The sequence below is a fragment of the Hippocampus bargibanti genome, linkage group LG15 (assembly GCF_051943395.1).
Source record: "Hippocampus bargibanti isolate YZ-2025 linkage group LG15, ASM5194339v1, whole genome shotgun sequence".
Taxonomy (NCBI): domain Eukaryota; kingdom Metazoa; phylum Chordata; class Actinopteri; order Syngnathiformes; family Syngnathidae; genus Hippocampus; species Hippocampus bargibanti.
The window spans coordinates 513,433-537,644 of NC_142748.1; the positions used below are offsets into that span (position 1 = coordinate 513,433).

Genomic DNA, 24,212 nt, shown 5'->3' on the forward strand with positions numbered 1-24,212 from the left:
TAAACACGACAGATGATGAGAATCCTCAATTTTATTGACTACACCTATCGGACAGGAAGACAACTGTATTGCAGAGACAAAACTAAGTTGGAGTGTTTCTGGTCATCTAGTCACAAAAGTCACAAAAATGATACAATGCTGGGAAATGTGCCGCTAGACTAAGACAATGACGCTCAACGACGACGTGTAATGCCAATGGTGGGATAAAGGGGGAGAAGGACAAACTGTTGAAATAAATGCGTTGGACGTGTTGAACAAAGAATTAAATAATCAAAAACAGCTACACTGTCGTATCATGCCACATAAATTCCCCTAAAAACATTGTAATTGTTCGACCAAAAACAATATGTTTCGATTACGATTGCCATTGAAGTAACCATGGTTCACACCCGTTATTCTAAGTAGTAATCAGGAAACAAAAAATGGTGGATTATTGGCCCAATTTAAAAAAAAAATGATGATAACATTTGTAACATCTACATTATTGGGGTAAATATTTTATTTTTACAAGTTGTCCTGGGCGAATTCTTCGCGAGCGTTCAGATGATGAGGTAAGGCTCTTCTTAATGCGGTCATATAAGCGAGCGTTAAAGTTCCGCATCTGCATGAAACAACATAGCAGCTGCATGCACAATTTGTCTTTTTTTGTACGGCGTCCGATGAGGTAAACAATTGTCACAAAGATAATTTGTTTGCATACTTGCTGGGAGCAGGTAGGATGATGATGATGACGCCGATAAAATCCAAGTGGGTCGTTAAATACACCACCGCGTTGCTCGCATCTACTCAGCTTTTGTATTTGTATTTTTTACGATTAGCTTTGAGGACACAACATATTTACCGGGAAAGACATAAAAAGGTGACTCCGAATGCAAAAATCCATTGTTCGTTTTTGTTCTCAAAATGGTTCAGTTGAGAAAGGATGATAACGATATTTTGTGCTGCTTAAAAACAAGTTCCCTGCCAGTGTGATATCTGAAAGTGACCATTTAGAAGCTGCGAAAGTCATTTAATTCCACGTGAGGGCCATGCTTTGCTTTTTTGTTGTTGTTGCTGTTCCGGTTTCTGAAAGTGGTGATATGAATACAATAGATTGTTACAAAAACACATTGAATAGAAACTATGTAGACATTTTTGTGGGTTATTTTCTTTTTTATTACTTTTGCTTTAGCCCTAAAACGTCAAGAGATCATATATGCCAGTCCCACTTGAACGTAACGTCACAAATTCCACGTTTTTCTTTGTAAAGTTGCTAAAGTACTCATGCATAATTAGCTTGAAATTCATTTATTTTTGTGAGACGCAGAGTTGAAAGGAATTGTTTATGTGTATTTTATGTCACACAATAGAGAGTAGAAAATAGTGTGAAGTAGATATGTTCAAAGTCCGACAACGAATGAGCAGTTAAATTTGAGCCCAAATTGTAGAGGTGGATGAAAGTAAAGTAAAAGAGGTGACTAAAAGCCACCTCTTCAATGCGTTACAAAAAAATAAATAATGAAACACACGTATTTTAAAAAAAATCACTTCTTTTAACTTTTTCTTGTTTCATGAGTCAAACGTACAACGCATTTCAAACTTTCTCCACTGGAGGGCGCTAAGCCTCTGGGGGGGGGGACGTCATTTTCTCTCCAAGCAGTGTTTGTTTGTTTTTGAGTGTATTTTTTTTTTTTTTGCTTTTTTTTTTCTGAAATATTGCTTTAGGAACGCCGTTTTAATCTTCTGTTATACTTTCCACATTACACAGCTCGCCTTTCCTGTGCTTCCACAAACAAAGATGGCGTCCGGTGTCTTGTTCTTCGCGCATTGACGTTGACTGTGTGGATGGGTGGTACAAGAGCACACCGGTGAGATGGGATTTACGTCGAAAAAAACATGTCGACGGGGTACTCAGACACATATCTCGATGGGCGTAGCCACGAGCATCCGTCCTCCCGGGGAGTTATTTTCCCGCGGCATCCGTTCGTAGCTGTTGGTGGAGGACGCCGAGCTGTTGGTGGACACGGATACAAAATGGTGGCTCCCGCCCAATTCCATCGCGGCGCCCACGGGTGAGAGCGGAGACAGAGTCTGCTGCTTCATCCGTTCCACTAGAAGTTCCTCATCTTCCTCCCCGGACGAAGATGAGGACGCATTAGCTCCGCCTCGCGTATCACTGCCGCCCTCGTCCTCGTCGTCGTCCTCGTGGTCGTCGTTGTTGTTGTTGTCGCCGTCCAGCATCCAGGAATGGCTGAAGTATCCCAAGACTTCTTTAACGGAGCGGCGTCGTTCCCGCTCCACCGAGAGCAAGCGGCGGAACATGCGCAGGGCCTGCTCAGTGAAGCGTCTCCACTGGGACGGCACCGTGTCGCTCCTTCTTCTCTGCCAGCGGACAAACTCCTGGTAGAAAGAGTCCGAGGCCAGCGCCTTCTCCCAGGGGAAGTTGCCAGTCAGCATGCAGAAAAGAAGCACGCCGAAGGCCCACACGTCGGTGCTGTAGTCCACGCGAAACCCCTCTTGGCCAGACGCGTCGCACAGCTCGGGAGCCGTGTACGGGATAGTGCCGCTGACCTGACAATAGAAAAGGCCAAATGAGCTCTTTTTCCCAATGGAAAGTGCCACCTTGAGATCACTCACTCACTCACTCGTTTGACGGGGGATCCGGCGCGACGGCTCATGCCAAAGTCAGACAGCTTGACTTTACGGCACTCCCGGTCGAAAATGAGAATGTTTTCTGGCTTGATGTCCCGATGGACCAGCTTCTTACAGTGCAGGTAATCCAAAGCAATGGCCACTTGGTGAACGCAGCGCTTGGCCACGACTTCGGGGAGACCCACCTAATAGTGGAAAGTGGGGAGGGGGAAAAAAACCCAAAACAATTTAGGGTCACATAACTAACTAACCGGACCGCATAAAAGCATGTTGTTGGGAATAGCAAGCGCTCAAAGACAAAAAAAAAAGAATCATTGCTCCCGAGTCTAAAACTTGAAAGGTGTCCAGGTTAGTTTAACAAGCGCTAATGTCCACTCTATTTGCTAGCTTTCGACTTCCCGCAGGGCTATTTGTAGCCGATGGTGACGTTCCCATCAGCAACAATTGTTACTTCCACTTTTGTACTGGAATTTGATGTCTTGGATAATTGTCCAACAGTCCAAAATGGCCAAATATTGGACACAAATTGTACAAGGCTTAAATCGACGTGTTGGATTTTCCATAGAGTGAAACTAGCAACGCAACAGCAGCCATGTTTGTTTTTCCCTTATGCTGAATAAGCTCTACTGACACTTGCGCAGCACAATTAATTGAATTTTGCAATTTGTTGATAATCATAATAATACAGTAAAGTCTCGTTTTATCGATATTCTCGGGAGTCGGAAAAAATATCGATATAACCGGGACTATCGATATATCCGACCCTGCTCGCATGTAATTTTCTCCTTGCGTTCATAGAAATAGGATCGTAATAAGCGCTACTATCGATATAAGGAGACTTTACTGTAATACATTTTTGAAATCATTTTGTGTGTTTGTGTGTGTTAAGTCAGCTTGTGGGTTTTCCACAAGTTAAACTAGCAATATAACAGCGGCCATATTTGTTTTTCCCTTATACTGAAATAATACTCATACTAGCGCTGCGCAATTAATTATATCTTGCTAGTTTGTTTGCGTGTGTGTGTTTTCCCGCAATTTAAGGCCACTGACTTTTCGCGCCTTTATCTCCTTACTTACTGCTAAAGCTAAAGTACAATGCGGCTAACGCCAAGCAAAAGTCGCTCGTTTGAAAAATTGGAGGTGAATTTCACATTGTTTGTTGCCGCTCAGTCACTCAGTTTCTTGAACCATCGGCATAGCCAAACGCAGCGAACGCAAACAACGCACGTGCTAGCTAAGGTTTCGATTTCACCATTTAACAGCTGCCAACTCCACATTCTCATCGATTGACTTCCATGTTACGCAACAGGCCGAGCTCAAAGTCTTCACAATGATTCGTACCTGCGGAGGAATGATGTCGAAGAGATCCCCCGCCAGCGCGTACTCTTGCGCAAAGACGTAGTACTCGTCCGTCTCGAACGCGATGCCAAACATGTTGATGATGAACGGGCAAGGAGACAAGTAGAGCGAGATGCTATACTCCCGCAGGAACGACTTGAGCTTGTTAGTCTTCTTTTTCAAGAACTTCAGCGCCATTTTGGTACCTTTTTGAGACCAGAAGTTATGTTCAAAGGACAACCGACGTCATTTTTTTGTTTTTTAACTGACATCAGAAAAACGTTTTATAGCATCCAAAATAGCCAAAACACGCAATATGATATTTTTAGTCAAATGCAAAACACCAATAAAAATGACTTCAAAAAAATTGAGCTGCAATTGGGCATTTTCAGAAAGTCCCGCCCCCAGTTCGTGACGTCACGCCAAGACGTCTTGCATTGCTTGTGAATCCAAACAATGGCTTCAGATTGGGAGAATATGCTTTCCTGTTACACATCCAGTTATGAATATGATTCAAATAGTTCTGAAGAGGAAAGCATACATGTTTGCAATCAATTAAATAATTTATTTGTGCCATTTTGAGGCAACATTGGGGCAAAATCCCTCAGCCAAAAAAAGAGGCACAAAATGGCGACCTCCAGTGGCCACCTCCGTTTCCACAGGCTGATAAATTCCTTATATGGCGCTTGGACGCCCTCTTCTGGTTGCAACACGAGGTCCCCAGACCAAACAAATACAGCAAAATACATTGACGTGATGAAAGGACCGCTACAATGCGTCTTTTTTTACGGTCAAGGCCGGTCCTTTAGTGACGTCACGTACGGACTTGTCACCAACTCAAAAACAAGACTTCCTGAATATCCAGCGCCAGTCTTAAAACGTAAAATATAAATATATGCGGTGGAATCTTTGTAAAATAGGCTCAGTAGAAGTCATTTGAAACCATTTTACAAATGATGGACACAACTTGTGGGGAGACGTCGGTTGTCCTTTAAGTGAACGTTGACGGGGGTGATCTGAGAGCAAAAAGTTGATTTTCATCCATTTTACATAACAATGCGTTTCTCACCTCTGATTTTGTGGATGACCAGGTCCACCTTGCCGTAGGTGCCCTTGCCCAGCTCTCTTATGACTTCATAGTACTTGTTGATTTCTAACTTTTCCAGGTTCTGGGCTGCGATCAACTGCAGCTCATCCAGGATGTCCATGTTTGTTTGGGATCCCATGTGGAAAGATCCAGGAGGACGCAGCCAGAGGATAGAGTGAGGAATGGACGGCGCGGCGACTTTGGAGCGGCGGCAGCTGACGCTTGACCTTACTGGAAAAAAATGGAAACGTGTTTGCGGTAAGATATTGCATTCTTTTAAATTGCGTTTAGATATGGTGTATTTTTAGTTCAGGCCGCCATTTTGAGTGACACCTCACCTTTTCCATTTGTACTCTAATCTAGAATGCAGCCAAAAAATAGTCTACCTTTAAAAGGTTGTAGGTTTTTTCATGCTGAACATGCCTTACTATACATGGTCGTTTTTTTTTTTTTAGCTAAAAACGCCTTACTATACATGGTCTTTTTTTCATGCTAAAAACGCCTTACTATACATGGTCGTTTTTTCGTGCTAAAAACGCCTTACTATACATGGTCGTTTTTTGGTGCAAAAACGCCTTACTATACATGGTCGTTTTTTCGTACTAAAAACGCCTTACTATACATGGTCGTTTTTTTATGCAAAAACGCCTTACTATATATACATGGTCGTTTTTTCGTGCTAAAACGCCTTACTATACATGGTCGTTTTTTGGTGCAAAAACGCCTTACTATACATGGCCGTTTTTTTCATGCTAAAAACGCCTTACTATACATTGTCGTTTTTTTTTTAAGCTAAAAACGCCTTACTATACATGGTCGTTTTTTTTTTTTAGCTAAAAACGCCTTACTATACATGGTCTTTTTTTCATGCTAAAAACGCCTTACTATACATGGTCGTTTTTTCGTGCTAAAACGCCTTACTATACATGGTCGTTTTTTGGTGCAAAAACGCCTTACTATACATGGTCGTTTTTTCGTACTAAAAACGCCTTACTATACATGGTCGTTTTTTTTATGCAAAAACGCCTTACTATATATACATGGTCGTTTTTTCGTGCTAAAACGCCTTACTATACATGGTCGTTTTTTGGTGCAAAAACGCCTTACTATACATGGCCGTTTTTTTCATGCTAAAAACGCCTTACTATACATTGTCGTTTTTTTTTTAAGCTAAAAACGCCTTACTATACATGGTCGTTTTTTGGTGCAAAAACGCCTTACTATACATGGTCGTTTTTTCATGCTAAAAACGCCTTACTATACATGGTCGCCTTACTATACATGGTCGTTTTTTGGTGCAAAAACGGCTTACTATACATGGTCGTTTTTTGGTGCAAAAACGCCTTACTATACATGGTCGTTTTTTTTTTTAGCTAAAAACGCCTTACTATACATGGTCTTTTTTTCATGCTAAAAACGCCTTACTATACATGGTCGTTTTTTCGTGCTAAAACGCCTTACTATACATGGTCGTTTTTTGGTGCAAAAACGCCTTACTATACATGGTCGTTTTTTCGTACTAAAAACGCCTTACTATACATGGTCGTTTTTTTATGCAAAAACGCCTTACTATATATACATGGTCGTTTTTTCGTGCTAAAACGCCTTACTATACATGGTCGTTTTTTGGTGCAAAAACGCCTTACTATACATGGCCGTTTTTTTCATGCTAAAAACGCCTTACTATACATTGTCGTTTTTTTTTTAAGCTAAAAACGCCTTACTATACATGGTCGTTTTTTGGTGCAAAAACGCCTTACTATACATGGTCGTTTTTTCATGCTAAAAACGCCTTACTATACATGGTCGCCTTACTATACATGGTCGTTTTTTGGTGCAAAAACGGCTTACTATACATGGTCGTTTTTTGGTGCAAAAACGCCTTACTATACATGGTCGTTTTTTTTTTTAGCTAAAAACGCCTTACAATACATGGTCGTTTTTTGGTGCAAAAACGCCTTACTATACATGGTCGTTTTTTTCATGCTAAAAACGCCTTACTATACATGGTCTTTTTTTCGTGCTACAAATGCCTTACTATACATGGTCTTTTTTTCATGCTAAAAATGCCTTACTATACATGGTCGTTTTTTTTTTAAGATAAAAACGCCTTACTATACATGGTCGTTTTTGGTGCAAAAACGCCTTACTATACATGGTCGTTTTTTCATGCTAAAAACGCCTTAATATACATGGTCGTCTTTTTTCGCTAAAAACGCCTTACTATACATGGTCGTTTTTTCGTGCTCAAAACGCCTTACTATACATGGTCGTTTTTTCGTGCTAAAACACCTTACTATACATGGTCGTTTTTTCGTGCTAAAAATGCCTTACTATACATGGTCATTTTTTTGTGCAAAAACGCCTTACTATACATGGTCGTTTTTTGGTGCAAAAACGCCTTACTATACATGGTCGTTTTTTTCATGCTAAAAACGCCTTACTATACATGGTCGTTTTTTTTTTTTTTTTTAGCTAAAAACGCCTTACTATACATGGTCGTTTTTTGGTGCTAAAAACGCCTTACTATACATGGTCGTTTTTTTTTTTTTTTTTAGCTAAAAACGCCTTACTATACATGGTCGTTTTTTTTTTTAGCTAAAAACGCCTTACTATACATGGTCGTTTTTTTTTAGCTAAAAACGCCTTACTATACATGGTCGTTTTTTTCATGCTAAAAACGCCTTACTATACATCGTCGTTTTTTTTAGCTAAAAACGCCTTACTATACATGGTCGTTTTTTCGTGCTAAAAACGCCTTACTATACATGGTCATTTTTTTATGCAAAAACGCCTTACTATACATGGTCGTTTTTTTTAGCTAAAAACGCCTTACTATACATGGTCGTTTTTTTGGCTAAAAATGCCTTACTATACATGGTCGTTGTTTCGTGCTAAAACGCCTTAATATACATGGTCGTCTTTTTTCGCTAAAAACGCCTTACTATACATGGTCGTTGTTTCGTGCTAAAACGCCTTAATATACATGGTCGTCTTTTTTCGCTAAAAACGCCTTACTATACATGGTCGTTTTTTCGTGCTAAAACGCCTTACTATACATGGTCGTTTTTTCGTGCTAAAAACGCCTTACTATACATGGTCGTTTTTTTGGTGCAAAAACGCCTTACTATACATGGTCGTTTTTTCGTGCTAAAACGCCTTACTATACATGGTCATTTTTTGGTGCTAAAACACCTTACTATACATGGTCGTTTTTTGGTGCAAAAACGCCTCACTATACATGGTCGTTTTTTGGTGCAAAAACGCCTTACTATACATGGTCGTTTTTTCATGCTAAAAACGCCTTAATATACATGGTCGTCTTTTTTCGCTAAAAACGCCTTACTATACATGGTCGTTTTTTCGTGCTAAAACGCCTTACTATACATGGTCATTTTTTTATGCAAAAACGCCTTACTATACATGGTCGTTTTTTTGGTGCTAAAACGCCTTACTATACATAGTCATTTTTTTATGCAAAAACGCCTTACTATACATGGTCGTTTTTTTTATGCAAAAACGCCTTACTATACATGGTCGTTTTTTGGTGCAAAAACGCCTTACTATACATGGTCGTTTTTTGGTGCTAAAAACGCCTTACTATACATGGTCGTTTTTTCGTGCTAAAAACGCCTTACTATACATGGTCGTTTTTTCGTGCTAAAACGCCTTACTATACATGGTCGTTTTTTGGTGCAAAAACGCCTTACTATACATGGTCGTTTTTTTTATGCAAAAACGCCTTACTATACATGGTCGTTTTTTGGTGCAAAAACGCCTTACTATACATGGTCGTTTTTTGGTGCTAAAAACGCCTTACTATACATGGTCGTTTTTTCGTGCTAAAAACGCCTTACTATACATGGTCGTTTTTTTATGCAAAAACGCCTTACTATATATACATGGTCGTTTTTTCGTGCTAAAACGCCTTACTATACATGGTCGTTTTTTGGTGCAAAAACGCCTTACTATACATGGCCGTTTTTTTATGCAAAAACGCCTTACTATACATGGTCGTTTTTTTGGTGCTAAAACGCCTTACTATACATAGTCATTTTTTTATGCAAAAACGCCTTACTATACATGGTCGTTTTTTCGTGCTAAAACGCCTTACTATACATGGTCGTTTTTTGGTGCAAAAACGCCTTACTATACATGGTCGTTTTTTCATGCTAAAACACCTTACTATACATGGTCGTTTTTTGGTGCAAAAACGCCTTACTATACATGGTCGTTTTTTGGTGCTAAAAACGCCTTACTATACATGGTCGTTTTTTCGTGCTAAAAACGCCTTACTATACATGGTCGTTTTTTCGTGCTAAAACGCCTTACTATACATGGTCGTTTTTTGGTGCAAAAACGCCTTACTATACATGGTCGTTTTTTTTATGCAAAAACGCCTTACTATACATGGTCGTTTTTTGGTGCAAAAACGCCTTACTATACATGGTCGTTTTTTGGTGCTAAAAACGCCTTACTATACATGGTCGTTTTTTCGTGCTAAAAACGCCTTACTATACATGGTCGTTTTTTCGTGCTAAAAACGCCGACTATACATGGTCGTTTTTTCGTGCTAAAAACGCCTTACTATACATGGTCGTTTTTTTCGCGCTAAAAACGCCTTACTATACATGGTCGTTTTTTGGTGCAAAAACGGGTTACTATACATGGTCATTTTTTGGAGCAAAAACGCCTTACTATACATGGTCGTTTTTTCATGCTAAAAACGTTTTTTTTTCGTGCTAAGAATGCCTTACTATACATGGTCGTTTTTTCGTGCTAAAAACGCCTTACTATACATGGTCGTTTTTTCGTGCTAAAAACGCCTTACTATACATGGTCGTTTTTTCGTGCTAAAAACGCCTTACTATACATGGTCGTTTTTTTCGTGCTAAAAACGCCTTACTATACATGGTCGTTTTTTCGTGCTAAAAACGCCTTACTATACATGGTCGTTTTTTTATGCAAAAACGCCTTACTATATATACATGGTCGTTTTTTCGTGCTAAAACGCCTTACTATACATGGTCGTTTTTTGGTGCAAAAACGCCTTACTATACATGGCCGTTTTTTTCATGCTAAAAACGCCTTACTATACATTGTCGTTTTTTTTTTAAGCTAAAAACGCCTTACTATACATGGTCGTTTTTTGGTGCAAAAACGCCTTACTATACATGGTCGTTTTTTCATGCTAAAAACGCCTTACTATACATGGTCGCCTTACTATACATGGTCGTTTTTTGGTGCAAAAACGCCTTACTATACATGGTCGTTTTTTCGTGCTAAAAACGCCTTACTATACATGGTCGTTTTTTCCGCGCTAAAAACGCCTTACTATACATGGTCGTTTTTTCAAAAACGCCTTACTATACATGTGCAAAAACGGGTTACTATACATGGTCATTTTTTGGAGCAAAAACGCCTTACTATACATGGTCGTTTTTTCATGCTAAAAACGTTTTTTTTTTCGTGCTAAGAATGCCTTACTATACATGGTCGTTTTTTCGTGCTAAAAACGCCTTACTATACATGGTCGTTTTTTCGTGCTAAAAACGCCTTACTATACATGGTCGTTTTTTCGTGCTAAAAACGCCTTACTATACATGGTCGTTTTTTCGTGCTAAAAACGCCTTACTATACATGGTCGTTTTTTCGTGCTAAAAACGCCTTACTATACATGGTCGTTTTTTCGTGCTAAAAACGCCTTACTATACATGGTCGTTTTTTCGTGCTAAAAACGCCTTACTATACATGGTCGTTTTTTCATGCTAAAAACGCCTTACTATACATGGTCGTTTTTTCATGCTAAAACACCTAACTATACATGGTCGTTTTTTCGTGCTAAAAACGCCTTACTATACATGGTCGTTTTTTTCATGCTAAAAACGCCTTACTATACATGGTGATTTTTTTATGCAAAAACGCCTTACTATACATGGTCGTTTTTTCGTGCTAAAACGCCTTACTATACATGGTCGTTTTTTCGTGCTAAAACGGCTTACTATACATGGTCGTTTTTTGGTGCAAAAACGCCTTACTATACATAGTCATTTTTTTATGCAAAAACGCCTTACTATACATGGTCGTTTTTTGGTGCAAAAACGCCTTACTATACATGGTCGTTTTTTGGTGCAAAAACGCCTTACTATACATGGTCGTTTTTTGGTGCAAAAACGCCTTACTATACATGGTCATTTTTTCGTGCTAAAAACGCCTTACTATACATGGTCGTTTTTTCGTGCTAAAAACGCCTTACTATACATGGTCGTTTTTTCGTGCTAAAAACGCCTTACTATACATGGTCGTTTTTTCGTGCTAAAAACGCCTTACTATACATGGTCGTTTTTTCGTGCTAAAAACGCCTTACTATACATGGTCGTTTTTTCGTGCAAAAACGCCTTACTATACATGGTCGTTTTTTCGTGCTAAAAACGCCTCACTATACATGGTCGTTTTTTCGTGCTAAAAATGCCTTACTATACATGGTCGTTTTTTTATGCAAAAACGCCTTACTATACATGGTCGTTTTTTCGTCCTAAAACGCCTTACTATACATGGTCATTTTTTCGTGCTAAAAACGCCTTACTATACATGGTCGTTTTTTTCGCGCTAAAAACGCCTTACTATACATGGTCGTTTTTTTTTAGCTAAAAACGCCTTCCTATACATGGTCGTTTTTTGGTGCAAAAACGCCTTACTATACATGGTCGTTTTTTTCATGCTAAAAACGCCTTACTATACATGGTCGTTTTTTCGTCCTAAAACGCCTTACTATACATGGTCATTTTTTGGTGCAAAAACGCCTTACTATACATGGTTGTTTTTTGGTGCAAAAACGCCTTACTATACATGGTCATTTTTTCGTGCTAAAAACGCCTTACTATACATGGTCGTTTTTTCGTGCTAAAACGCCTGGTCGTTTTTTCGTGCTAAAAACGCCTTACTATACATGGTCGTTTTTTCGTGCTAAAAACGCCTTACTATACATGGTCGTTTTTTGGTGCAAAAACGCCTTACTATACATGGTCGTTTTTTCGTGCTAAAAACGCCTTACTATACATGGTCGTTTTTTCGTGCTAAAAACGCCTCACTATACATGGTCGTTTTTTCGTGCTAAAAATGCCTTACTCTACATGGTCATTTTTTGGAGCAAAAACGCCTTACTATACATGGTCGTTTTTTCGTGCTAAAAACGCCTTACTATTCATGGTCGTTTTTTCGTGCTAAAAACGCCTTACTATACATGGTCGTTTTTTCGTGCTAAAAACGCCTTACTATACATGGTCGTTTTTTCATGCTAAAAACGCCTTAATATACATGGTCGTTTTTTCGTGCTAAAAACGCCTTACTATACATGGTCGTTTTTTCGTGCTAAAAACACCTTACTATACATGGTCGTTTTTTCGTGCTAAAAACGCCTTACTATACATGGTCGTTTTTTCGTGCTAAAAACGCCTTACTATACGTGGTTGTTTTTTGGTGCAAAAACGCCTTACTTTACATGGTCGTTTTTTGGTGCAAAAACGCCTTATTACATGGTCGTTTTTTCGTGCTAAAACGCCTTACTATACATGGTCGTTTTTTCGTGCTAAAAACGCCTTACTATACATGGTCGTTTTTTCATGCTAAAACACCTTACTATACATGGTCGTTTTTTCGTGCTAAAAACGCCTTACTATACATGGTCGTTTTTTCGTGCTAAAAACGCCTTACTATACATGGTCGTTTTTTCGTGCTAAAAACGCCTTACTATACATGGTCGTTTTTTTATGCAAAAACGCCTTACTATACATGGTCGTTTTTTCGTCCTAAAACGCCTTACTATACATGGTCATTTTTTGGTGCAAAAACGCCTTACTATACATGGTCGTTTTTTGGTGCAAAAATGCCTTACTATACATGGTCATTTTTTCGTGCTAAAAACGCCTTACTATACATGGTCGTTTTTTTCGCGCTAAAAACGCCTTACTATACATGGTCGTTTTTTCGTGCTAAAAACGCCTTACTATACATGGTCGTTTTTTCGTGCTAAAAATGCCTTACTATACATGGTCATTTTTTGGAGCAAAAACGCCTTACTATACATGGTCGTTTTTTCGTGCTAAAAACGCCTTACTATACATGGTCGTTTTTTCGTGCTAAAAACGCCTTACTATACATGGTCGTTTTTTCGTGCTAAAAACGCCTTACTATACATGGTCGTTTTTTTTTACCTAAAAACGCCTTCCTATACATAGTCATTTTTTTACGCAAAAACGCCTTACTATACATGGTCGTTTTTTGGTGCAAAAACGCCTTACTATACATGGTCGTTTTTTTATGCAAAAACGCCTTACTATACATGGTCGTTTTTTCGTCCTAAAACGCCTTACTATACATGGTCGTTTTTTCGTGCTAAAAATGCCTTACTATACATGGTCGTTTTTTTTTAGCTAAAAACGCCTTCCTATACATGGTCGTTTTTTGGTGCAAAAACGCCTTACTATACATGGTCGTTTTTTTCATGCTAAAAACGCCTTACTATACATGGTCGTTTTTTTTAGCTAAAAACGCCTTACTATACATGGTCGTTTTGTTCGTGCTAAAAACGCCTTACTATACATGGTCGTTTTTTTATGCAAAAACGCCTTACTATACATGGTCGTTTTTTCGTCCTAAAACGCCTTACTATACATGGTCATTTTTTGGTGCAAAAACGCCTTACTATACATGGTCGTTTTTTGGTGCAAAAACGCCTTACTATACATGGTCATTTTTTCGTGCTAAAAACGCCTTACTATACATGGTCGTTTTTTCGTGCTAAAACGCCTGGTCGTTTTTTCGTGCTAAAAACGCCTTACTATACATGGTCGTTTTTTCGTGCTAAAAACGCCTTACTATACATGGTCGTTTTTTCGTGCTAAAAACGCCTTACTATACATGGTCGTTTTTTGGTGCAAAAACGCCTTACTATACATGGTCGTTTTTTCGTGCTAAAAACGCCTTACTATACATGGTCGTTTTTTCGTGCTAAAAACGCCTTACTATTCATGGTCGTTTTTTCGTGCTAAAAACGCCTTACTATACATGGTCGTTTTTTCGTGCTAAAAACGCCTTACTATACATGGTCGTTTTTTCATGCTAAAAACGCCTTAATATACATGGTCGTTTTTTCGTGCTAAAAACGCCTTACTATACATGGTCGTTTTTTCGTGCTAAAAACACCTTACTATACATGGTCGTTTTTTCGTGCTAAAAACGCCTTACTATACATGGTCGTTTTTTCGTGCTAAAAACGCCTTACTATACGTGGTCGTTTTTTGGTGCAAAAACGCCTTACTTTACATGGTCGTTTTTTGGTGCAAAAACGCCTTATTACATGGTCGTTTTTCCGTGCTAAAACGCCTTACTATACATGGTCGTTTTTTTGTGCTAAAAACGCCTTACTATACATGGTCGTTTTTTCGTGCTAAAAACGCCTTACTATACATGGTCGTTTTTTGGTGCAAAAACGCCTTACTATACATGGTCGTTTTTTGGTGCAAAAACGCCTTACTATACATGGTCGTTTTTTCGTGCTAAAAACGCCTTACTATACATGGTCGTTTTTTCGTGCTAAAAACGCCTTACTATACATGGTCGTTTTTTCGTGCTAAAAACGCCTTACTATACATGGTCTTTTTTTGGTGCTAAAACACCTTACTATACATGGTCGTTTTTTCGTGCTTAAAAACGCCTTACTATACATGGTCGTTTTTTCGTGCTAAAAATGCCTTACTATACATGGTCGTTTTTTGGTGTAAAAACGGGTTACTATACATGGTCATTTTTTGGAGCAAAAACGGCTTACTATACATGGTCGTTTTTTTTCGTGCTAAAAACGGCTTGCTATACATGGTCGTTTTTTTTCGTGCTAAAAACGCCTTACTATACATGGTCGTTTTTTCGTGCTAAAAACGCCTTGCTATACATGGTCGTTTTTTCGTGCTAAAAACGCCTTACTATACATGGTCGTTTTTTCGTGCTAAAAACGCCTTGCTATACATGGTCGTTTTTTGGTGCAAAAACGCCTTACTATACATGGTCGTTTTTTCGTGCTAAAAACGCCTTACTATACATGGTCGTTTTTTCGTGCTAAAAACGCCTCACTATACATGGTCGTTTTTTCGTGCTAAAAATGCCTTACTATACATGGTCATTTTTTGGAGCAAAAACGCCTTACTATACATGGTCGTTTTTTCGTGCTAAAAACGCCTTACTATACATGGTCGTTTTTTCATGCTAAAAACGCCTTACTATACATGGTCGTTTTTTCGTGCTAAAAACGCCTTACTATACATGGTCGTTTTTTCGTGCTAAAAACGCCTTACTATACATGGTCGTTTTTTCAAAACGCCTTACTATACATGCTAAAACACCTTACTATACATGGTCGTTTTTTCGTGCTAAAAACGCCTTACTATACATGGTCGTTTTTTCGTGCTAAAAACGCCTTACTATACATGGTCGTTTTTTTATGCAAAAACGTCTTACTATACATGGTCGTTTTTTCGTCCTAAAACGCCTTACTATACATGGTCATTTTTTGGTGCAAAAACGCCTTACTATACATGGTCGTTTTTTGGTGCAAAAATGCCTTACTATACATGGTCATTTTTTCGTGCTAAAAACGCCTTACTATACATGGTCGTTTTTTTCGCGCTAAAAACGCCTTACTATACATGGTCGTTTTTTCGTGCTAAAAACGCCTTACTATACATGGTCGTTTTTTCGTGCTAAAAATGCCTTACTATACATGGTCATTTTTTGGAGCAAAAACGCCTTACTATACATGGTCGTTTTTTCGTGCTAAAAACGCCTTACTATACATGGTCGTTTTTTCGTGCTAAAAACGCCTTACTATACATGGTCGTTTTTTCGTGCTAAAACACCTTACTATACATGGTCGTTTTTTCGTGCTAAAAACGCCTTACTATACATGGTCGTTTTTTCGTGCTAAAAACGCCTTACTATACATGGTCGTTTTTTTTTAGCTAAAAACGCCTTCCTATACATAGTCATTTTTTTACGCAAAAACGCCTTACTATACATGGTCGTTTTTTGGTGCAAAAACGCCTTACTATACATGGTCGTTTTTTTATGCAAAAACGCCTTACTATACATGGTCGTTTTTTCGTCCTAAAACGCCTTACTATACATGGTCGTTTTTTCGTGCTAAAAACGCCTTACTATACATGGTCGTTTTTTCGTGCTAAAAACGCCTTACTATACATGGTCGTTTTTTTCATGCTAAAAACGCCTTACTATACATGGTCGTTTTTTTCGTGCTAAAAACGCCTTACTATACATGGTCGTTTTTTTTTAGCTAAAAACGCCTTACTATACATGGTCGTTTTTTTCATGCTAAAAACGCCTTACTATACATGGTCGTTTTTTGGTGCAAAAACGCCTTACTATACATGGTCGTTTTTTTCATGCTAAAAACGCCTTACTATACATGGTCGTTTTTTTTTAGCTAAAAACGCCTTACTATACATGGTCGTTTTTTTCATGCTAAAAACGCCTTACTATACATGGTCGTTTTTTCGTGCTAAAACGCCTTACTATACATGGTCATTTTTTTATGCAAAAACGCCTTACTATACATGGTCGTTTTTTGGTGCAAAAACGCCTTACTATACATAGTCATTTTTTAATGCAAAAACGCCTTACTATACATGGTCATTTTTTTATGCAAAAACGCCTTACTATACATGGTCGTTTTTTGGTGCAAAAACGCCTTACTATACATAGTCATTTTTTTATGCAAAAACGCCTTACTATACATGGTCGTTTTTTGGTGCAAAAACGCCTTACTATACATGGTCGTTTTTTCGTGCTAAAAACGCCTTACTATACATGGTCGTTTTTTCGTGCTAAAAACGCCTTACTATACATGGTCGTTTTTTCGTGCTAAAAACGCCTTACTATACATGGTCGTTTTTTCATGCTAAAAACGCCTTACTATACATGGTCGTTTTTTCGTGCTAAAAACGCCTTACTATACATGGTCGTTTTTTCGTGCTAAAAACGCCTTACTATACATGGTCGTTTTTTGGAGCAAAAACGCCTTACTATACATGGTCGTTTTTTTCATGGTAAAAACGCCTTACTATACATGGTCGTTTTTTTCGTGCTAAAAACGCCTTACTATACATGGTCGTTTTTTTTATGGTAAAAACGCCTTACTATACATGGTCGTTTTTTCGTGCTAAAAACGCCTTACTATACGTGGTCGTTTTTTGGTGCAAAAACGCCTTACTTTACATGGTCGTTTTTTGGTGCAAAAACGCCTTACTATACATGGTCGTTTTTTTATGCAAAAACGCCTTACTATACATGGTCGTTTTTTCGTGCTAAAAACGCCTTACTATACATGGTCGTTTTTTCGTGCTAAAAACGCCTTACTATACATGGTCATTTTTTTATGCAAAAACGCCTTACTATACATGGTCGTTTTTTTGGTGCAAAAACGCCTTACTATACATAGTCGTTTTTTTGGTGCAAAAACGCCTTACTATACATAGTCATTTTTTTATGCAAAAACGCCTTACTATACATGGTCGTTTTTTCGTGCTAAAAATGCCTTACTATACATGGTCGTTTTTTCGTGCTAAAAACGCCTTACTATACATGGTCATTTTTTTATGCAAAAACGCCTTACTATACATGGTCGTTTTTTTGGTGCAAAAACGCCTTACTATACATAGTCGTTTTTTTGGTGCAAAAACGCCTTACTATACATAGTCATTTTTTTATGCAAAAACGCCTTACTATACATGGTCGTTTTTTCGTGCTAAAAATGCCTTACTTTACATGGTCGTTTTTTCGTGCTAAAAACGCCTTACTATACATGGTCGTTTTTTCGTGCTAAAAACGCCTTACTATACGTGCTAAAAACGCCTTACTATACATGGTCGTTTTTTTTTAGCTAAAAACGCCTTCCTATACATAGTCATTTTTTTATGCAAAAACGCCTTACTATACATGGTCGTTTTTTTATGCAAAAACGCCTTACTATACATGGTCGTTTTTTCGTGCTAAAAATGCCTTACTTTACATGGTCGTTTTTTGGTGCAAAAACGGGTTACTATACATGGTCATTTTTTGGAGCAAAAACGCCTTACTATACATGGTCGTTTTTTCCTGCTAAAAACGTTTTTTTTTTCGTGCTAAAAACGCCTTACTATACATGGTCGTTTTTTCGTGCTAAAAACGCCTTACTATACATGGTTGTTTTTTCGTGCTAAAACACCTTACTATACATGGTCGTTTTTTCGTGCTAAAAACGCCTTACTATACATGGTCATTTTTTTATGCAAAAACGCCTTACTATACATGGTCGTTTTTTCGTGCTAAAAATGCCTTACTTTACATGGTCGTTTTTTGGAGCAAAAACGCCTTACTATACATGGTCGTTTTTTTCATGGTAAAAACGCCTTACTATACATGGTCGTTTTTTTCGTGCTAAAAACGCCTTACTATACATGGTCGTTTTTTTTATGGTAAAAACGCCTTACTATACATGGTCGTTTTTTCGTGCTAAAAACGCCTTACTATACGTGGTCGTTTTTTGGTGCAAAAACGCCTTACTTTACATGGTCGTTTTTTGGTGCAAAAACGCCTTACTATACATGGTCGTTTTTTTATGCAAAAACGCCTTACTATACATGGTCGTTTTTTCGTGCTAAAAACGCCTTACTATACATGGTCGTTTTTTCGTGCTAAAAACGCCTTACTATACATGGTCATTTTTTTATGCAAAAACGCCTTACTATACATGGTCGTTTTTTTGGTGCAAAAACGCCTTACTATACATAGTCGTTTTTTTGGTGCAAAAACGCCTTACTATACATAGTCATTTTTTTATGCAAAAACGCCTTACTATACATGGTCGTTTTTTCGTGCTAAAAATGCCTTACTTTACATGGTCGTTTTTTGGAGCAAAAACGCCTTACTATACATGGTCGTTTTTTCGTGCTAAAAATGCCTTACTTTACATGGTCGTTTTTTGGAGCAAAAACGCCTTACTATACATGGTCGTTTTTTCGTGCTAAAAACGCCTTACTATACATGGTCGTTTTTTTTTAGCTAAAAACGCCTTCCTATACATAGTCATTTTTTTATGCAAAAACGCCTTACTATACATGGTCGTTTTTTTATGCAAAAACGCCTTACTATACATGGTCGTTTTTTCGTGCTAAAAATGCCTTACTTTACATGGTCGTTTTTTGGTGCGAAAACGGGTTACTATACATGGTCATTTTTTGGAGCAAAAACGCCTTACTATACATGGTCGTTTTTTCCTGCTAAAAACGTTTTTTTTTTCGTGCTAAGAATGCCTTACTATACATGGTCGTTTTTTCGTGCTAAAAACGCCTTACTATACATGGTTGTTTTTTCGTGCTAAAACACCTTACTATACATGGTCGTTTTTTCGTGCTAAAAACGCCTTACTATACATGGTCTTTTTTTTCGTGCTAAAAATGCCTTACTATACATGGTCATTTATTTCAGTTCAAAAATGTCTTACAAATGTGCGGTACCAGGTTAAACAAGCGAGCATGATTTGTCGGTGGTGGAGTATTGCCCCCCCACCCCCATCACCCCTCCAAAAAAAGAAACAACCAGTTTAATGTTGCACCTTTGGGAACATAACAGAGGTGTTCAATTTTATTTTTAATGATGAAACAATTTATTAAGCAAATCAAATTAACATCCATTTTCATCGTCTGATTTCACCATCAATAAATCAGCGAATCGACAATAAAATCAAACTAAACCTTACTCCATATTGTTTTTTTTTTTGGAAACACACATACACAAAAAGATACAACTGATCAATCATTATGAGTACATCCCGTTAATATCTGTCTTTATTTCGAGAAATGTGATTGAGTGCCAGCAAACCTGCCCGCTGGCATCATCTTGCTTTGTATGTTTTTGTGTCGCATTGTGTGAGCTGTGACGCATCACGCTGGAATCAAACTGCTTTTTTTTCATATCCAAATGCCACACGTTAAGCCCACCGTGATGACTTCAATGTCTCTCTCACACACACACACACACACGTGAATGCCTCCAAACTTAAAGTATGCTCAGACGACATTTATTTAAATGGATTTTTTTGCATGGGCTTTTTACAGTTAAAAAAAAAGACACCAATATAACAAAACGGTTTTGTTTTATACATTATTTTACAGTTTTGGGCGATGCTGGGACTCAGGCGGACGCCGAAGGAAAAAAGCAGTGTACAGGAGATGGTGCCGAGAAATGTATAACTACTGTATTGAGTGTAGTCACGCAGTAGATTGCTGTGCGAGTGTGTGACATGCCGGCTGGCCAAAACTGTAGTACGCGTTGCCGGCTGCGGCATTAAAAAAAGGGTCCGGTGGTCGTAAGAATGGGTGGTCGTAACTCGCGCCGGTCATAACTCGGATGTTATTTGTATTTGTATTGTCAAAATAAATGATTGATGCATTGCTACCGGGTGACTCCTATATTATCTGTCCACGTGTGTTGCTCCACCATTTGTGTTACGCCAATGAAGATTCTGAAATCTGCGGATTTGATGTCATACATGAAGCTATGTGTCGATTTGATATTTGAATTCCTTGTCTATTGTTCAATTGAAGTGCATCTCTCGCCTGCTTTCAATGTCTAAAAGAAAGTGCTCCGCTCTCTTGTTCCACCAGGATCGAGTCACAAAGCTCCCCCACTTGCAGCGCGTCCTCAGACTGCACCGATTCAGAGGAAACGGTGGCGAATGACACGCGTCTATACCGCAGACACCTGGCTACCCCCCCCCACGTTCAAGAGGATGGACGGCTCTGATGGCAATGACAAAAGAGGACAATCGCGTTCCTTTTGTGCATTGACGCTCGCTCGGATCGAAGGTAACGCACCCGAATACACAAAGGAGCGTTTGCAACGTAAACAGCCTGCTTGAAGATGCCATTGAACGGAAAGAAGAGAAAAGAAACGCTTACCATTGAAGAGATGCTCGTACCGCTCTGGCTGTGCGTCAAAGCCACGCTAAACAAAAGCGCCATCGTAGAAGCAGAAAAGAGGGTGGAAAAGGGCGAGTCGGCGCGGTTGTCGCCGTCAACCGGGCAGCTGACAGTCTCCTCCACTGACTTCCCGCGGCGTCCTATTGTCTCTGCATCGCTTTGTCCTCCGGGAGGGGATGAGAATAGAGGGAGGGAGGGCGGGCGCAAGGAGAGACGGGCCACCGGATTGGAGGAAATAGGGATTCATCCCCCGCCCATTTAACTCAAGTGAGGCTCCGTTGTGTTTGCTGCCATGACGCTATCAATCTTTCTTTTTATTGTCGGGGCATCGGAGCGAAGATACGGAGCCTTCTTGAGTACGTCGCTTTGTCAGCATTTGGATATTTAAACGCTAACAACACAATGTTGGGATTGTGTAGTTATCACAGAAAAACAACCAACTTTCACCTGGCTTAACGCAGTTCGACATCACAAAACCTTTATTCGTCCCGCGATGAGGACATTTGCAAATGTCGGTCGAGGCTTAAAAAAAAGAAGACATTGTCGCAATGTGGAAAATATTGGATCATAAAATGCATAAATAGGTGCGAGCCCAATTTGGTTAAAACAATGTAACATCTTAAAAAAAACACACAAACAGCTAGCTACATTTGTTGACAAAAATGCTTTCTCGTGAACAATTATCAAGATGATTAAAATGACACGGCATCTTAAAATAAGTCTGTTGCCGTCAGACAAAAAGAAAGATTTCCAAGTTCTTGGTGTGAAGGTGCTGCGCCAGGTTCTGAATGCGACACAGTCGCACGTTGTGAGCGTCGCCTGCGTTGTACACGCGGAACAGGTGGTAGCGTTCTTTCGTGGTCAGCGCGAAAAGCAGCTCATTGGCCGAGAGCCTCACAAACGACTTGTCGCTTTTCACGGTGGATTTCACCTCCACGTACGCCGCCTCTCCCGTCGATCCAAAGGTCAGCTCAAAGTCGTACGGCTGCCCGCTCTCCCCGCTCTCGTTGCACCACAAGACCCGCGCGGGTCGGAGCGGGTCGGCGCCGTCCCTCCACTGGCAAAGAAAGCGGTTGACCAACAGCTCGCCCCATTGGCCGATGGCTTTCGAGTCTTTGTGGTCCGTCATCGCCACCTGGACGTTGATTGAGAAAGCGCCACACTTACTGTCAATTCATGTAAAATCACATCTGAAGCTATGTAGATAGCGGCCAGCCAGATAGCGGCCATCTTGCTATTAGAAATGAAATGGATGATGATTATTGTGATGTGGTCCTAAAAGTCAATCTTCTGAGGCTGCTGAAATTCAAGCGACAATGACAAAAACCCTGGCAATGGAGTGCTTGTGAATGGATTAATTCTGTCAAGGCAAGAGTGGAAAATGAACACTGTCTCGCTCCATTTTGAAGAAGAAGAAGAAGAAGAAGAAGAAAAAAACAAAACTGACTGTGGAGGGTTTGTCGCAGCTGAGGTCCAAGTCGTCAAGTGCCACGTGGGCCATTTTGTCCCACGTGGGAAAATCCAGGTTCAAATGGAGCCTTTGGGCGTCGTCCGTGGGCGCTTGTGAGCCTTTGAATACGCCGGGTCGCACCACCAGCGCCTGTGGCGTAGCCCTTTGGTTGGAGGAGACAAAAAGAAGGGATCCTTGTGGGAAAAGCGGGCCATTTTGGAGGATAGGCGTCATACAGTACATACGGGGCGGCGTCTGGAATGGGCTGCACAGACGGAGCGCTCGGACTTGCTTGGGCGTCAGCGAGGCTTTGCTCGCTCGCATTCTCTTCGCTTGGTCGATGGCATCCTGACGGGCAAGACAACATGCGTGCGCTTGTTGGGGGTTTTCTTGTGTTGCTGCGGTAGCATTAGCACTACTCATTCCGATTGAATATCTCTCTTTTTGGTGTGTTTTGGTGCGCTAGCATTAGCGGAAGTAGACGTCAAAACATGTCAGGTATTTGAACACCGACAATACACTGTCTGTTCCTTCCTATTATAATCATAATAATATGTTTCATTTTTAGTGGAGAAATTTACAGTTCATTGCCATTGCCATTCAAAACTCTCAAGGTCACTTTACACACACTTTAAGACGAAATTTGCTTTTTTTGGTGTGGTAGCATTAGCATTATTCATTCCTATTGAATATTTCTCGTGCTAGCTGCAAGACAAAATGCGCTTTTTTGTGTTTTGGTGTGGTAGCATTAGCATTACTCATTCAGATTGAATATCTTGCTAGCTAGAAGACAAAATTCGCCTTTTTGTGTTTTGGTGTGCTAGCATTAGCATTATTCATTCCTGTTGTATATTTCTCTTGCTAGCTAGAAGACGAAATGCGCTTTTTTGTGTGTTTTAGTGTGGTAGCATTACTCATTCCTATAGAATATCTCTCTAGCTAACTAGAGGACAAAATTCGCTTTTTTGTGTTTTGATGTGGTAGCATTAGCATTCCTATTGAATATTTCTCGTGCTAGCTACAAGACGAAATGCATTGTTTTTTTGTGTGTTAGCATTAGCATTACTCATTCCTATTGAATATCTTGCTAGCTAGAAGACCAAATGCACATTTTTGTGTGTTTTGGTGTGGTAGCATTAGCATTACTCATTCCTATTGAACATCTTGCTAGCTACATGATGAAATGCACTTTTTGTGTGTTTTGCTGTGGTAGCATTAGCATTATTCATTCCTATTGAATATTTCTCTTGCTAGCTAGAAGTCAAAATGCGCTTTTTTTGTGTGTTTGTGTGGCAGCATTAGCATTACTCATTCCTATTGAATATCTTGCTAGCAAGCTATTCCTATTGAATAGCTTGACCCATTTTTGCACATTGTCTGTCAGCGAATGAGTTAAACATCAAAGAGTATATGAGAAAAGTTGTTAAGATTGCACAACAGTCCATGTTTTGATGTTGTGTTTATTATTTTGCTTTATGTTGACTATTATGTGAAATGCTTTGTTGCAGCTGCAGCTGTTGTGAAAGTGCGATATAAATTAGGATTGTATTGTATTGCTATGAGGTTTAGAAATTTGATGACGACAACGTCAAAGCGGCTTGACATGACTCATGGTATGGTTGCACGATTACAATATATATATATTTTTAAGGGGTAAATTTGCATTTAAATGGAGTGA

At 39.2% G+C, this 24,212-nt stretch overlaps 2 protein-coding genes across 3 annotated transcripts in view; both read right to left on the minus strand.

Moving 5' to 3' along the window:
• Window positions 1-13: 13 nt before the first annotated feature.
• On the minus strand, window positions 14-21,388 carry bsk146 (brain specific kinase 146). The gene is made up of 5 exons (XM_089015975.1): window positions 21,064-21,388; window positions 5,039-5,287; window positions 3,973-4,175; window positions 2,625-2,816; window positions 14-2,550 (listed from the first exon to the last, which is right to left on the minus strand). The coding sequence occupies exons 2-5, from the start codon at window positions 5,193-5,195 to the stop codon at window positions 1,891-1,893; spliced, it is 1,212 nt and encodes a 403-aa protein (XP_088872101.1). The 5' UTR covers window positions 5,196-5,287; window positions 21,064-21,388; the 3' UTR covers window positions 14-1,890.
• A 148-nt stretch (window positions 21,389-21,536) lies between these two features.
• The window catches only part of LOC148887030 (uncharacterized), a 48,161-nt gene continuing 45,485 nt past the window's right edge, over window positions 21,537-24,212 (minus strand). For both annotated transcript variants that reach the window (XM_089015970.1, XM_089015971.1), the window contains 3 exons: window positions 22,780-22,882; window positions 22,532-22,697; window positions 21,537-22,219 (listed from right to left, as the gene is read on the minus strand). In XM_089015970.1, coding sequence (XP_088872096.1) covers window positions 21,815-22,219; window positions 22,532-22,697; window positions 22,780-22,882 — 674 coding nt within the window. In that variant the 3' untranslated portion in view covers window positions 21,537-21,814. The remainder of the gene's footprint in view (window positions 22,220-22,531; window positions 22,698-22,779; window positions 22,883-24,212) is intronic.